This window comes from Drosophila erecta, unplaced genomic scaffold (genome assembly GCF_003286155.1).
Source record: "Drosophila erecta strain 14021-0224.00,06,07 unplaced genomic scaffold, DereRS2 tig00000092-arrow-pilon, whole genome shotgun sequence".
Classification (NCBI taxonomy): Eukaryota; Metazoa; Arthropoda; class Insecta; order Diptera; family Drosophilidae; genus Drosophila; species Drosophila erecta.
Genome location: NW_020825207.1, coordinates 14,618,369 through 14,632,741, shown reverse-complemented (window position 1 = coordinate 14,632,741; position 14,373 = coordinate 14,618,369). Strand labels below are relative to the sequence as shown.

General features: G+C 44.0%; 3 protein-coding genes across 5 annotated transcripts; 2 read left to right on the top strand and 1 right to left on the bottom strand.

The window, feature by feature from the left end:
* The first annotated feature begins 245 nt into the window (after positions 1 to 245).
* LOC6546998 (polycomb protein Pcl) lies at positions 246 to 4,859 on the top strand. 2 transcript variants are annotated; one of them, XM_026981088.1, is made up of 5 exons: positions 246 to 474; positions 747 to 2,276; positions 2,336 to 2,508; positions 2,564 to 3,641; positions 3,705 to 4,859. In XM_026981088.1, the coding sequence occupies exons 2-5, from the start codon at positions 795 to 797 to the stop codon at positions 4,095 to 4,097; spliced, it is 3,126 nt and encodes a 1,041-aa protein (XP_026836889.1). In that variant the 5' UTR covers positions 246 to 474; positions 747 to 794; the 3' UTR covers positions 4,098 to 4,859. The 2 variants fall into 2 exon arrangements, with proteins under 2 accessions (XP_026836889.1, XP_015012114.1); XM_015156628.2 differs by having other exon boundaries at positions 742 to 2,276.
* An 845-nt stretch (positions 4,860 to 5,704) lies between these two features.
* Positions 5,705 to 12,157, top strand: LOC6546999 (polyadenylate-binding protein). Of its 2 annotated transcripts, none has more exons than XM_015156629.2 (5): positions 5,705 to 5,911; positions 6,441 to 6,625; positions 9,781 to 11,268; positions 11,343 to 11,650; positions 11,722 to 12,157. In XM_015156629.2, the coding sequence occupies exons 2-4, from the start codon at positions 6,460 to 6,462 to the stop codon at positions 11,594 to 11,596; spliced, it is 1,908 nt and encodes a 635-aa protein (XP_015012115.1). In that variant the 5' UTR covers positions 5,705 to 5,911; positions 6,441 to 6,459; the 3' UTR covers positions 11,597 to 11,650; positions 11,722 to 12,157. The 2 variants fall into 2 exon arrangements, with proteins under 2 accessions (XP_015012115.1, XP_001974622.1); XM_001974586.3 differs by lacking the exon at positions 5,705 to 5,911 and adding an exon at positions 6,259 to 6,369.
* Positions 12,158 to 13,640: 1,483 nt separating this feature from the next.
* LOC6547008 (essential MCU regulator, mitochondrial) lies at positions 13,641 to 14,344 on the bottom strand. The gene has a single exon (XM_001974587.3). It carries the CDS (start codon positions 14,213 to 14,215, stop codon positions 13,922 to 13,924), a length of 294 nt encoding a protein of 97 aa, XP_001974623.1. The 5' UTR covers positions 14,216 to 14,344; the 3' UTR covers positions 13,641 to 13,921.
* Between the last annotated feature and the right edge of the window lie 29 nt (positions 14,345 to 14,373).

Genomic DNA, 14,373 nt, shown 5'->3' with positions numbered 1-14,373 from the left:
TGACTTCTACGAATCTTCAGCAAATATGTTAATGTTTTTTCTAGTATTTTCCAGCACCAGACCGCCGAGTCTGCTGCCAACACAATGGGAATTATAAAGTAAATTTGCGGTATATATCATACTTTTCCATATTTCTATGTAGAGTTTAGGAACTATGTAAAATTGTGGTACATAATGTCCAATATTCAAGCTACGTTTCATTTTATATTTTAATAAAGTTAAATATATTCCGAAAACATATATTGTTATGGTATATTTAAACAAGTAAAATGGAATGAGAAGTAAATCTCGGATGCGGTCACACTGATGTGCATATGTTGAAAAATGGCTGACATAAATTAATTTTCAAGTGATTTGTTTTGTGCATTTTCGCTGGTCTTAAAGATGAACTTGGGGCAACGACGTTCAAAGCCGAAAGCCGAATCAATTAGAGCAAAATGCTAATTTAATGCACGAATCGAAACACACTGAAAGGTGGGTAAATCGGCTCCCGAAACTAGAAGTGCCGTGGTGCGTGTGGAAAAGTACGAATGAGGAAGACACAGAGAATACAAAAGGGCCCGCTCTCCAGTCCGTGTGTGTGCAAAAGTGTGCATGTATGTGTCGGCGGGCAACAACAAATTCGACGAAAAAGGCGCCAGATTAATGAGCTCGTGTTAATCAGCGGGAAACGATCGCAAAATCAATGAAAAACTGGCAGCGAAAAGCCGGCAATTCGAACTAAAGATCCATATTTTTCAGAAAAGACTGCGCACAGGAATAATCAGCCCATATAGCACGCACACACAGCCGCAATGATGAACAACCCTTTTCATTTGCAACACGATCATCCGCCGCAGAACGTGGCACATCCGTTCATGCAACAGCCGAGTGCCGCCGGCCCAGGAGCTCCTCCGGCCACCTACAGCTACTTAGCGCAGCCAGCTGGCCAGCAACCGCAGTGGATGACCACCACCTACCAGATCCTGCCACCCAGCACAGGACCTGCCACGGTGGCCAAGCGCTACTATGCCACCACTGGGCCGCAGACCACGCATCCAACACATCCCAGCACCATCCAGATCACCAATAGTTTCGCTCAGCAGGCAACGCCACCGAAGCAACAGGCGGCAACAAACTGCAGCCCTTTCAAAGCCAACAACATACGCATCATCTCGACGGCGCCAAGTGTATACAGTCTGAACAAGTCGCCGCAGGAAGCGCACTCCATCTATGCGCCCGTTCAGTCTTACTACTTACCCAGTGGCGGTAGCCAAGCTGCAGGCCAAATTAATCTGCTGGCGACCAGCGGAACGGGCAAGCAACTGCAGCCGCCACCGCTGGTGCCTGTGACCAATTCGTCCTCACCGCCCTCCACCGTCGTGTTAGACCGCATAAACATTTGCATCAATAACCACTATACGGAGACTCCCACTTCGCTAAGTTCATCGCTTAGCACCGCCCAACAACCTTCGCCCATCATACCGGCCATCCAGCACAAGGCCATCCTGCCCCTCATCGACAGCAGCACGGCGGATAGCAGCAGCTGCAGCAGTAGCTCTGTATCCAGCAGCAGTTATAGTGGCACCGCGACCACCTCAGCAGCAGTGGTGATTGTGGATGAGCCGGATTCGACAACCACAACGCCACAGACACCACCAACTACGCCGGAGGCGATGAGTTCACCCGGTAAAGATTCACCCTCGCCTCCGCTACTAGCCACGCAATCGCTGCTCAAAGGCGTCAACTCAATGAAGCCAAGCTTTAAGACCGTCGAAGCAGCACCGCTAACGCCGCCAACTCCTCCATCACCTCCACCGCCGGCACCACCAGTTGCCGCTCCGTCGCCAGCGGTCACATATGCGCTCCAGGAGGATGTCTTTATCAAATGCAACGATGGCAGGTTTTACCTGGGAACCATTATTGACCAGACAACCGATCAATATCTTATCCGTTTTGATGATCAGTCGGAGCAATGGTGTGAACCGGATAAGCTGCGCAAGCTGGGAGGCGGCAGCTCGGTTACCGCTGGCGGAGCGGGTGCCTCCAGTTCGGACTCATCACATACCTCACCCAGTGGACCCATGTGTGTGGCCTGCAAGCGATCGGATGTTGAAGACGTGGTCGAAATATGTGAGCGCTGCGGACGTGGTTATCATCGTGGTTGCACCGTTGAAATTGTTACTGGTAGCGGAATTTGGAGCTGCAAACGCTGCGCTAAACCCATGAAAATGCAACAGCCCGTCAGCCATAAGATCACAAAACCTGCCGGAATTTGTCGCCAGTTGCCCTACCATGTGAGTATTCTACGAACCTAAGCCAGCGAATTAGTTTTCTAATCCGGTTTAACCTACAGGCGGATAAGCTCAGCTGGGATGAGAAGCATCGGGTCAACGAAGAGCAGATCTACTGTTACTGCGGCAAGCCGGGTAAATTCGATCACAACATGCTGCAGTGCTGCAAATGTCGGAACTGGTTCCACACACAATGCATGCAGAACTTCAAGAAGAAGCTGCTGCGCGGCGATATGTACGTATTCAATAGCTTTTCTGTGATCTAAACTTTAATGAATCTCATTTTGTAGGTTCTTTGTGTTCTGCTGCACGGTCTGTAACAATGGCATGGAGTTCGTCCGCCGCATGCAAATCGACTGGGTGGACGTGCTCCACATTGCACTCTACAATCTGCGGAAGCATCAGCACCAGAAGTACCATCACCTGCTAAATGACATTTGGCCCTTCATACTCGAGCAGCGCAACCAGCTGCCTATCTGCGAACAGTGGCGCACACTGCCGGAGACGACATTGATGGAGCGTCTCAAGCAAACCCTTAAAGACTACTCCGACAGATTTGTTTGTGGGAGGGAGTTTAAAAGAGCTCCGGCCTTCTATGCACTGCGACACAGTGGCCCGCCACACATTCCCAAGGTATTCCTTGAGCAACACGAGGAGCTGTCCGATGAGCTGCTCGTAAAAAAGTTTAAACTCATGCTCATGCCCGAGGAGCCTGAAGGAGGAAGTACCAGCGAACTTCCGAAACGAGCTCCCAAAGATGTGTATGAGTTTAATACAGATGAAGATGACCCAGTCGAAACCAGCGAGGACGAAATACCCATCAAACAGATCATCGAGAAGGCTAAAAAGCAGGCCGCTCAGAAGGCCGATGAGCATGATGAGTTGCCACTGAAACCGGACCTCGACGACGACAATGCCAACGATGGCGATCCCGGCAAACTACCAGCCCCCATTCCACCGCTGCTGGACGCAAACAGCAGTCGCAAACGCAAGGCTTTCCGATTGTCCAAACGCTATGACAACAGCCGAAATCACTGTGATCTATCATCCGACGAGAACTCGAGTAGCAGTCGGGGAACCAGTTCGTTGGACCTCATCATACCACCGCCGGTCAACTTTCTGGGACGCAACAATCCCTTCCTTATGGCGACTCCCAAAAAGGCGTCGCAAGGACGAAGTATCGGTGTGGGAACTGGAGCTGGAGTTAATGGCATCATCAACAGCATTTTCAAGCTTAAGGGCACCTCCAAGGAGCAGCCGCGCATGGTGCGCACCATCAAGCGAAGACTGAGTGCCAAAGACATAACTATAGGGCCCAATCAGGAAGTGCGCAGACGACGCACTCGCCGCCTGACCACGGCCATTGAGGTAAGAGTTTCAAATGTGTGCTTATTACAGTGCTTTAACTGTTTTTCCGATTCCACTTAATAGGTCATCAGCACCACCACCATCAATCCCATACCTAGCCACTACCTTCCTATCTATGCCAAAGATCTGCAGCCACCCGCGCCGCCAATGGGAAAGCCTACACACGGGCGCCTATTGCGCCAGCGGCCACAGAAGCAGTCACCCAGCCAAAGCCGCCGCAACTCTACCAGCTCGACAGCAACCAGCAGCAGCAACAGCATTGGAACCCCAGGCCATTCCATGATGGATTTGAAACAGTCGGTGAACAAGTACTTTGGTGGCGCTATGAATCGCATAGATGCTGGTGAGCCGTTTGCCATTCGGGCCAAGCGACGCATGGGAAATGGACAGGTCCAGTATCTGGTGGAGTGGGGTGGAGATACTGCGACAACGGCGATTGCATTGATTGGAAACTGAACCCTTTGGCATACCGACTCATTATTAATTTTATATTTATCATTTCCATTATCATTTCTCTTCGTTATTGTGTATTAATGATCGCTGCCAACTGGGGGCCTCTTTATTTGTTAATGTTTAAAAGTTTATTACCAACCCACTGCCAAAATAGCAAAAGAATGTTCAAAATATTGGTTCAGCATTAGAGCGATACAATGTTAAATGGTAAAAAAACAAAAAAAAATGCAAAAAGCAACTAAATACAGGTTATAATTGTGCAATGGCAGTTAAGTGTTGCAGCAAAACTTAAACAAATTTCCACAAAATTGGTAAAAGTATTACAAGAATAATCTGGAAGCCTATGTAACATTCGCTGCTGAATGAAAACGTATTCAATAATGTCTATTAAAATGAAGATAATTCAGTTAAGATCAGTACTGTACTTTAGCGATACACCCATGTATATTTTTGAAAAGTATACATTAAAATGGGGAAACTCACGCAAATCATGTCATGCATACAAAAAACGAAAAACTCTTGATATACATACATACAAATTTAATACAATTTAGGACTAGTTCAAGAATTTTCACCCATAGACTAGGCAAACTACACAATAATGATTTAAGCCAGTACGTTTTATGTTTAACTATTAAATGCTACGCAAAATCAAAATTGAGTTGAAAGCAAACAAAGTCTCAGGCCAAGTTAATATTTGGCAAACCAGAGCGAAATATGTTTAATGAAGTATATAATGCCCAAATAAATGTTTCGAAAATGTCACGCCTTTTGAGATTTCACTCGGAAAACCCCAGTAGGCGCGCAATGTGACACTTCCCTTTGAAGTTTGTCAGGCTCCGACTTTTGCGTCGCCGCTTCATTAGGTACTCGAACGCCAGATAGGGCACATGCAGCAGACGTCCAAAACGGGAAAAAGACAAAAAAAAATAAATACCCTCGGCTATCCTTGAGTGTTTTTATTTCGTAGAAAACCACAAAAACCTTAAAAAATACACCAGGCGCTGGTGTTGGTTGATTTTAATCAAGGCCCTCAATCAAGAAACGAAGTGCTCGAGCTCTTCTTGGAGTATCGACTTGCAGCCTCATCACTTTTTCTCTGATTTAGGTAAGTTCGCTAACTGGGGGGTCCCAAAGATGGGATTGTGGTTGTTTTTTGAGTCAAAGAAATTCGCAATTTAAGAAAAATCATTTTCCAAGTCATGCTAACCAGGGTTGCCTCCGTCACGTCAACTAGGCAATTTTGTAAGATAACAAAAAAAAAAAAAAAAAACAGAATATCCAAGATTGGATTGGTGAGCAAAAGTATTCAAGATAATTGCCAATAAGTGCAGAACATTCCTTTTTTCAAAAGTCAAATGAAGCAGGGTTACCAGCGGGGGTTAGCGAGCCCGTACAAGTATTTTATTAACGGGAATTAGCTTAAAAATTTGATTTCTTTTTTTAAGGGTGATTAACTTTTCTGAAACATGTATATAATATTCAAAATTAGGTTAAAACAAAAAAATTTTTAAGTTTTGCGCTCTCCGATTTTTAAGTGACATTTGTTCGATTAGTTTTCTGCAACCCTATGTGGCAGCACTGAACATTGGGAATGTAGCGATATTTGGTGGGGCCATCGCTAACGAATCTCCTCTCTATGAGTCGTGTAGAGTCCGTTTACGTGAGCGGTCGTGGATTCGCTTTCAGCACACGGCTTATCACATATTTTTTGTGAAGAAAAAATATATAAAAAATAAAAAAAAATATTAAAACACAAAAACGTAACAAAAAAAATTGTAAAAAGTAGCAAAAAATTCGAGCAAGTGCTTGGAGAAGTAAGTACAGTGCAAAGCTATTGGTTTTTAGTAGTGGAACGAGTGAGAGGGCGCGACGCAAGACAAAGCGAATAGTGAAATTTTTCATCGAAATTTGCTTTGTAGTCGTTCTGCGCTCAAAAATGGCATATAGAAAAGGCAGCTTGACCGCAGAATCGTGGTCTAGGGGCCATATTTGTCGCATATTTTCGGGGAAATCAAAGAATTCGCCAAAATTCGAGCATGCAAACGCGTGTCTATCTGTGTGTATGTGTGGAAATTTTCCAACACGAAGAGAAAGAGAAAAGGGGAGCGCAAAGAGCAACAACAAAGCACATGCCAACGTTGCCATGTCTACCGACTGTCACATGTACCAGTGTTGCCACCCAGACACACAGACAGAGAGACGAATAGAAGAGCAAAAGCCACGCCGCTTTTTTTTCTTTCTATTTCACCGCCTGCCTGGTCGAATCCATCCGGTCCGTAAAGATTAAGAAAAAACCGAAATTTTAGTGCCAAAAAATTGGAAATTAACTGTTAAAAATTGCAGGTAGACCTGATCACCAAATATGGCTTCTCTATACGTCGGTGATCTCCCACAGGACGTCAACGAATCGGGACTTTTTGAAAAGTTCTCGACTGCTGGTCCAGTGCTGTCCATTCGTGTCTGCCGCGATGTGATTACCCGTCGCTCGTTGGGTTATGCCTACGTCAACTTCCAGCAGCCAGCCGATGGTGAGTAATCCATGCAATAGAAGTGTAACTTTGTAGCCAGTAAAATTAGCCCCCTTCCGCGCGAAATAAAGACAACACGTGTGCAGTTTTGCACTCGCTTACTCACACACGCACACAACCACATGCCGTACAGTGGGGCAAGACGCACCTCCAAACTGGACTATGGAAAGATGGCTCCCATGGGAGACCAGATAAACGGCTTCCAAGTGTTTCATAACTCGTTCCACAGTGCATTGCTTACGTTAATCTTCTCGCGCACACACACACGCGCACTCAATTCCCACCAATGTGTACACACACACATGCTTGTATCAGTTCCAGTTATTCTGGATGGATACTCTGTTGGTGCGAGGTGTTGAAGAGGGCCAAACAGCTGGCTCGTGGCAATCATCAACCATACGCCTAGAAATTTCCGCCTCAATTTCGCACAAAATTGCAATTATGATGGAATAATATGGTTTCATACTGCCCAGACAGCTTATCGCAGCCCCGCCCAGTAGGGGTTTCATTGTTTCATTCCCCGTTCTCCTCATTTTATTTGTGTGGTGTGTGTTGTGTGTGTGTTGTTTCCAAGCGGCGAGCTTGCGCGCACGCACACGTCGACGCGCACAAACATGTGTTCATATTGTTGTTTGGACCATTTCTTTTTGGCCTTCATCTATTTTAGGTTATATTCCATTAACTGAGTTTCCGCACGTTCGCTCTTGTATTGCCTCTAACTTTTGTTTTGCTTTCACTTTCACAAATCTTCCCTGCCCTCTGCATTCCAATCCATTAACACTTCCAAATTCTTAACATGTCAGTGAACTGCTTTTGGGCCCCTCTTTCGCCCATTAAAATCTTGTTTTTACAAAAACGAAAACAAAACTTTCACTGCGCATAGTTGCTGCTTCTTCAGTTCCCGTTGTTCGCTTACATTTGTTTATTCAATTAAGCGCACAATGGCACAACGCTGGCGGCTGATAATGATTACGCTGCGTGTGAAAGTCTGTCGCATTCCTGCAAGTTTTTTGAACTCTAGCTATTAAGGTTAGGGCGAAGTTACAGCCCTGTCAAAAAATCACCTCGTTTTGAGCTAGTAAAACCCAACTGGATTTTCCCGGATTTAAGTTTTTTACACTATGAAGTCATTTGTACTTGGCGGCTTCAATTATATATATCTCGCAACTTCTACCCATTGGTTGGTCAGATTTAACGCTTTTTGACACGACTAAGATTTAATGTTGCCAGAGAAAGCAATGCAACTTACCATGCTGATGGGTTTTGCAAACCATCTGCAGAAGTAGAAGCATAACAAACACTAAATGCATTATACGATTAGGTTCAAACGATTGTCCCTTTGGACATATACACTTAAGTAGCAACTCCTACCCATTGGTTGGTCAGATTTTACCCTAAGACACGACTAAGATTTAATGTTGCCAGAGAAAGCAATGCAACTTACCATGCTGATGGGTTTTTCATACCATCTGCAGAAGTAGAAGCATAACAAACACTAAATGCATTATATGATTAGGTTCAAACGATTGTCCCTTTGGACATATACACTTTAGTAGCAACTCCTACCCATTGGTTGGTCAGATTTAACCCTAAGACACGACTAAGATTTAATGTTGCCAGAGAAAGCAATGCAACTTACCATGCTGATGGGTTTTTCATACCATCTGCAGAAGTAGAAGCATAACAAACACTAAATGCATTATATGATTAGGTTCAAACGATTGTCTCTTTGGACATATATACTTTAGTAGCAACTCCTACCCATTGGTTGGTCAGATTTAACCCTAAGACACGACTAAGATTTAATGTTGCCAGAGAAAGCAATGCAACTTACCATGCTGATGGGTTTTGCATACCATCTGCAGAAGTAGAAGCATAACAAACACTAAATGCATTATATGATTAGGTTCAAACGATTGTCCCTTTGGACATATATACTTTAGTAGCAACTCCTACCCATTGGTTGGTCAGATTTAACCCTAAGACACGACTAAGATTTAATGTTGCCAGAGAAAGCAATGCAACTTACCATGCTGATGGGTTTTTCATACCATCTGCAGAAGTAGAAGCATAACAAACACTAAATGCATTATATGATTAGGTTCAAACGATTGTCTCTTTGGACATATATACTTTAGTAGCAACTCCTACCCATTGGTTGGTCAGATTTAACCCTATTTGACACGACTAAGATTTAATGTTGCCAGAGAAAGCAATGCAACTTACCATGCTGATGGGTTTTGCATACCATCTGCAGAAGTAGAAGCATAACAAACACTAAATGCATTATATGATTAGGTTCAAACGATTGTCCCTTTGGACATATATACTTTAGTAGCAACTCCTACCCATTGGTTGGTCAGATTTAACCCTTTTTGACACGACTAAGATTTAATGTTGCCAGAGAAAGCAATGCAACTTACCATGCTGATGGGTTTTTCATACCATCTGCAGAAGTAGAAGCATAACAAACACTAAATGCATTATATGATTAGGTTCAAACGATTGTCCCTTTGGACATATACACTTTAGTAGCAACTCCTACCCATTGGTTGGTCAGATTTAACCCTAAGACACGACTAAGATTTAATGTTGCCAGAGAAAGCAATGCAACTTACCATGCTGATGGGTTTTGCATACCATCTGCAGAAGTAGAAGCATAACAAACACTAAATGCATTATATGATTAGGTTCAAACGATTGTCCCTTTGGACATATACACTTTAGTAGCAACTCCTACCCATTGGTTGGTCAGATTTAACCCTAAGACACGACTAAGATTTAATGTTGCCAGAGAAAGCAATGCAACTTACCATGCTGATGGGTTTTGCATACCATCTGCAGAAGTAGGAGCATAACAAACACTAAATGCATCAGACGATTAGACTCAGAAGATTGTCCCTTATTGGCCCAACTAGATTTCTAGCAACTTCTACCCATTGGTTGGTCAGATTTAACTCTTTTTGACACGACTATGATTCATAGTTGCCAGATTAAACATCAGTCTTGACTTACCATGCACTACGCTGCTTTTATTTATGGCGAGTGCAGAAGTTGAAGAGTCACAATGTCCTTTAAGCCTCTTCATCCTGTAATGATTTTTAGACCCAAATGAAATCGGTAGTAAATAGACATTTTCCATCTTTCATCCACAGCTGAGCGTGCTTTGGACACCATGAACTTCGACCTGCTCCGCAACAAGCCCATTCGTATTATGTGGTCTCAGCGCGATCCGTCACTTCGCCGCTCCGGTGTGGGCAACGTGTTCATCAAGAACTTAGATAGGGCCATCGACAACAAGGCAATCTACGACACTTTCTCCGCCTTCGGCAACATCTTAAGCTGCAAGGTAGCCACCGATGAAAAGGGCAACTCAAAGGGCTATGGATTCGTCCACTTTGAGACTGAAGAGGCCGCAAACACGTCCATCGACAAGGTCAACGGCATGTTGCTCAACGGCAAGAAGGTCTACGTGGGCAAGTTCATCCCGCGCAAGGAGCGCGAGAAGGAGCTCGGTGAGAAGGCTAAGCTCTTCACCAATGTGTATGTGAAGAACTTCACCGAGGATTTCGACGATGAAAAACTGAAGGAATTCTTCGAACCATACGGCAAGATTACCAGCTACAAGGTCATGTCCAAAGAAGATGGCAAGAGCAAGGGCTTCGGATTTGTTGCGTTCGAGACCACAGAGGCTGCTGAGGCGGCCGTTCAGGCCCTCAATGGCAAGGACATGGGAGAGGGAAAGTCCCTGTACGTGGCTCGTGCCCAGAAGAAGGCTGAGCGCCAGCAGGAGCTGAAGCGCAAGTTCGAGGAGCTGAAGCAGAAGCGTCACGAGTCTGTGTTCGGCGTCAATCTGTATGTGAAGAACCTGGACGACACGATCGACGACGATCGCCTGCGCATCGCGTTCTCTCCGTACGGCAACATCACATCGGCCAAGGTTATGACCGATGAGGAGGGTCGCTCCAAGGGTTTCGGATTCGTGTGCTTCAATGCCGCAAGCGAGGCTACCTGCGCCGTCACCGAGCTGAACGGCCGCGTTGTCGGCAGCAAGCCCTTGTACGTTGCTTTGGCCCAACGAAAGGAAGAGCGCAAGGCTCATCTCGCCTCGCAGTACATGCGTCACATGACCGGCATGCGCATGCAGCAGCTGGGACAGATCTTCCAGCCCAACACGGCAAGCGGCGGCTTCTTAGTGCCGACTTTTCAGTCAAATCAGCGCTTCTTCGGTTCTCAGGTGGCCACCCAGATGAGAAACACCCCGCGCTGGGTGCCCCAGGTGCGTCCCCCAGCAGCTGTACAGGGTGTCCAGGCCGGAGCTGCCGCCGCTGGTGGCTTCCAGGGCACAGCCGGTGCGGTGCCCACTCAGTTCCGTTCGGCTGCTGCTGGAGCGCGCGGAGCACAGCCTCAGGTGCAGGGCACCCACGCTGCCGCTGCTGCGGCTAACAACATGCGCAACACTGGAGCTCGCGCCATTACCGGCCAGCAGACTGCAGCCCCCAACATGCAAATCCCCGGAGCCCAAATCGCTGGCGGTGCCCAGCAGCGCACTTCCAATTACAAGTACACCTCAAACATGCGCAATCCTCCAGCGCAGCAGTTGCATCAGACCCAGCCAATTCCACAGCAATTGCAAGGAAAGAGTAAGTTTTAGGTCGACTAACATATGTACGATTTTCCACTAATCGCACATGGCACATCTTTGCTATTCTTGCAGATTCTGAGAAGCTCATTGCCTCGTTGCTGGCCAACGCCAAGCCGCAGGAGCAGAAACAGATCCTCGGCGAGCGTCTGTATCCGATGATTGAGCATATGCACGCCAATTTGGCTGGAAAGATCACCGGCATGTTGTTGGAGATCGAAAACTCAGAGCTCTTGCACATGATCGAGGATCAGGAGGCCCTCAAGGCCAAGGTGGAGGAAGCTGTGGCCGTGCTTCAGGTGCACCGTGTCACCGAGCCCGCTAACTAAGCTCAAACAGCTCAAGCGGATGAACATTTTACAAAAACACTTTACACCCAAAAAGTATGTAATCTACAGATTTTCTGAACAGTTTCCTGAAGCTTTCTAATCTCTCATTTCTTTTGTCCTTGCAGTTTTCCACTAATCTTTCAATACATGAACAACAATTCGCATTCACTGATGCTCAGTGCACAGAAGGATCGCCAAAAAGGACACACATTCAACACAGAAGAACGAAGCGAAAAACTTTGGCTTTTTCTTTTCTAATCCCAAGAACCAGAAACATCAACAAAAGCAATTTCAATCATTTAATTTCGAACGCATTTACGCAAGTACACGAAGCAAAAAGAAGAAAGTCACGAAAAGAAATTCAACAGTCCAATTATGAATTCTTTTTTTTTTTACATAAATATGTTCATTGAAAAAAAAAACGGAAAAATGTAAATTGAAAAATACTTTCATCATTGCTTTAACTGGATCAATATTATTTTGTATGCGTATAAAAAAACACCAAAAACCATTGCAAAATAAACAGATTAAAGCATACATGTAGACAGCTTCTTGCAAGTATTGAAATTGTGTTTTAAAAATGTAGACAAGTTTCTAGTGTACACTTTTTCCACCCACACTTTCAAACAACAACAAACAACACGAAAGCGATATGTAATTTTTTTCAATTCTTTTTTCTCAAATTCAAACTTTAAGAAAGCTTTGTTTAGAAAAAGAAACGCGACAACCATACACTTTTAAAAAAGCAAAGAAAAAACAAAAAAATTGCAAAAGAGTTAAAATAAAAACGAAAAAATGTAAAGCAAACTGTGCAGAGAACAGAACAGAACAGAATAGAAAGAAAGAAAGAAATAAAGAGAAAACCGCAAGAATATGAGAGTCAAGTTTTTGCTACTTTGAAAAAAGAGAGAAAATACAGAAAACCAACAACTGAGAAAATATGTTGAAAAAATGAAAACAAAACATAAATATAAAAAACTACAAAAAAATTGCAAAACCTATGTAAAAACAGCAAAAAAAATAATATAAACACATACATACACACCAACACACATATTAAACAACAACAACACATGAAAACGCTAAAGCGTAAACAACTTATGAAGCATATTAATAAACAACAAAAACGGGCGACAAAACCCGATGGCAAGAAAGCAGGCAGGATTTTTATGATTACACTATTATCCGAGCGAAGGAAACATGCATATGCATTAACCTTTATAAACATTGCAAAAACATATATTTAAAGAGAACACCTGGTAAGCGATTTTCGTTGCGTTCCGACTTCTGTCTGTTACAAAGGGAATCGAGAATATTACCAGTAAATAATGTTTTTACACCATACATACACAAAATTATATATTAACGCAAAAGGAATAAAAAAAGTCGCCGCTCGGGGCAGTGAAATACATATTTTTTTATTAAACAAATCGAAAACTAAAAACAAATAAAAACCCAAGGAAAAATGATTGAAAAAATTGCAAAACACAAAACCACATGTATGCAGAAAATGCAAAAATATTAAAAAAAATAATGAGAGTAATACAGAAAGAAAACATAACCAAAACCCGAATTGGAATGTTTGTTCAAGGGAAATTGCGATGAAATACACATTGGGAGGGAAAAAGAGGAAAACTTTTACTTTTCACGAAATATACGCAAGTCAACACACTTCTATATATAGCAGATATATATGTATCCTTATATATTAAAGCGAAATAAAACATAATTTGTATGATTCAAGGAAATAGGATCGTTGCAACTTGACTGCGCATCTTCGAAGCAAAAGCCCAGCAATTGTAACCATTTGAAGAAATTGTAATAAACGCAGAGAAAGTCCTTAAAACATACCTTTGTACACCCAACAAATTTAATTACAATAAAATTCCACTTCGGCAAAAGCGAGTGTTTTCATTTGTCAGCGGGATGTGGGTGGATGTTTATACTTACTAGTTTTTAATATCTATTTGATATAAACATACGTATATGTATTTGTTTCATATGAAATGCCATATATGTAGCTTATTATATAATAACAGACACGTTTTAAGCATAGTCGAATAAACTTTATTTAATTCTAGCACACTCAAGTATTTAACGAGCATAATTAACATTCAGAAAGTCAAAATATGAAAGCGGGACAGAATGCAGCAGAAAACACATAAAATGCAAGATTCTTAAAAGTAGAAACAGGAGGCTAATGGATGAATAAATATATGGCCGAGAGCTGGGTTCCTCTGCGTGGGCTAACGTGGGGCTCCAACCGAACACATTCATCCCGACTAGGAGGCACTCCCATATAAAGATTGTCAAGTGTCCGGATGTCTAATCCTCGTCGTCGTCATCATCCGCTGGCACGAACAGATCGTTCTCCTCCAGGAAGTTGGCCACGTTCTTGCTGATGGTGGCGCCCACGAAGAGTCCCGGTATAACGGCACAGAAGATGGCCAGCAGGCCGAAGGGCATCTCCTCGGGCTTGGGCTTGATGGCTCCACTGCGGAAGTACACGCTGGACATGTGGCGCTGCAGGATCCTTAGGTTATGGGGGTGTTCCGCAACACGGCGCGAGACACGCTGCAGGGCATGGCTAATGGGAAATGCCAGGCGTGAGACAATCATCGTTGTACGCTTTAATTATCTCTTATTTCGATTCAAAGCCAAAAAATGTCCAAATTTGTGCGTAGATTGTGATTCAAGCAGCTGATTCAGCCAGTTGTAGTGTTGAAAAGCGCACCAGGCGGGAGCCCACCCCCGCCGGGCAGTGTGGTGTAACAACC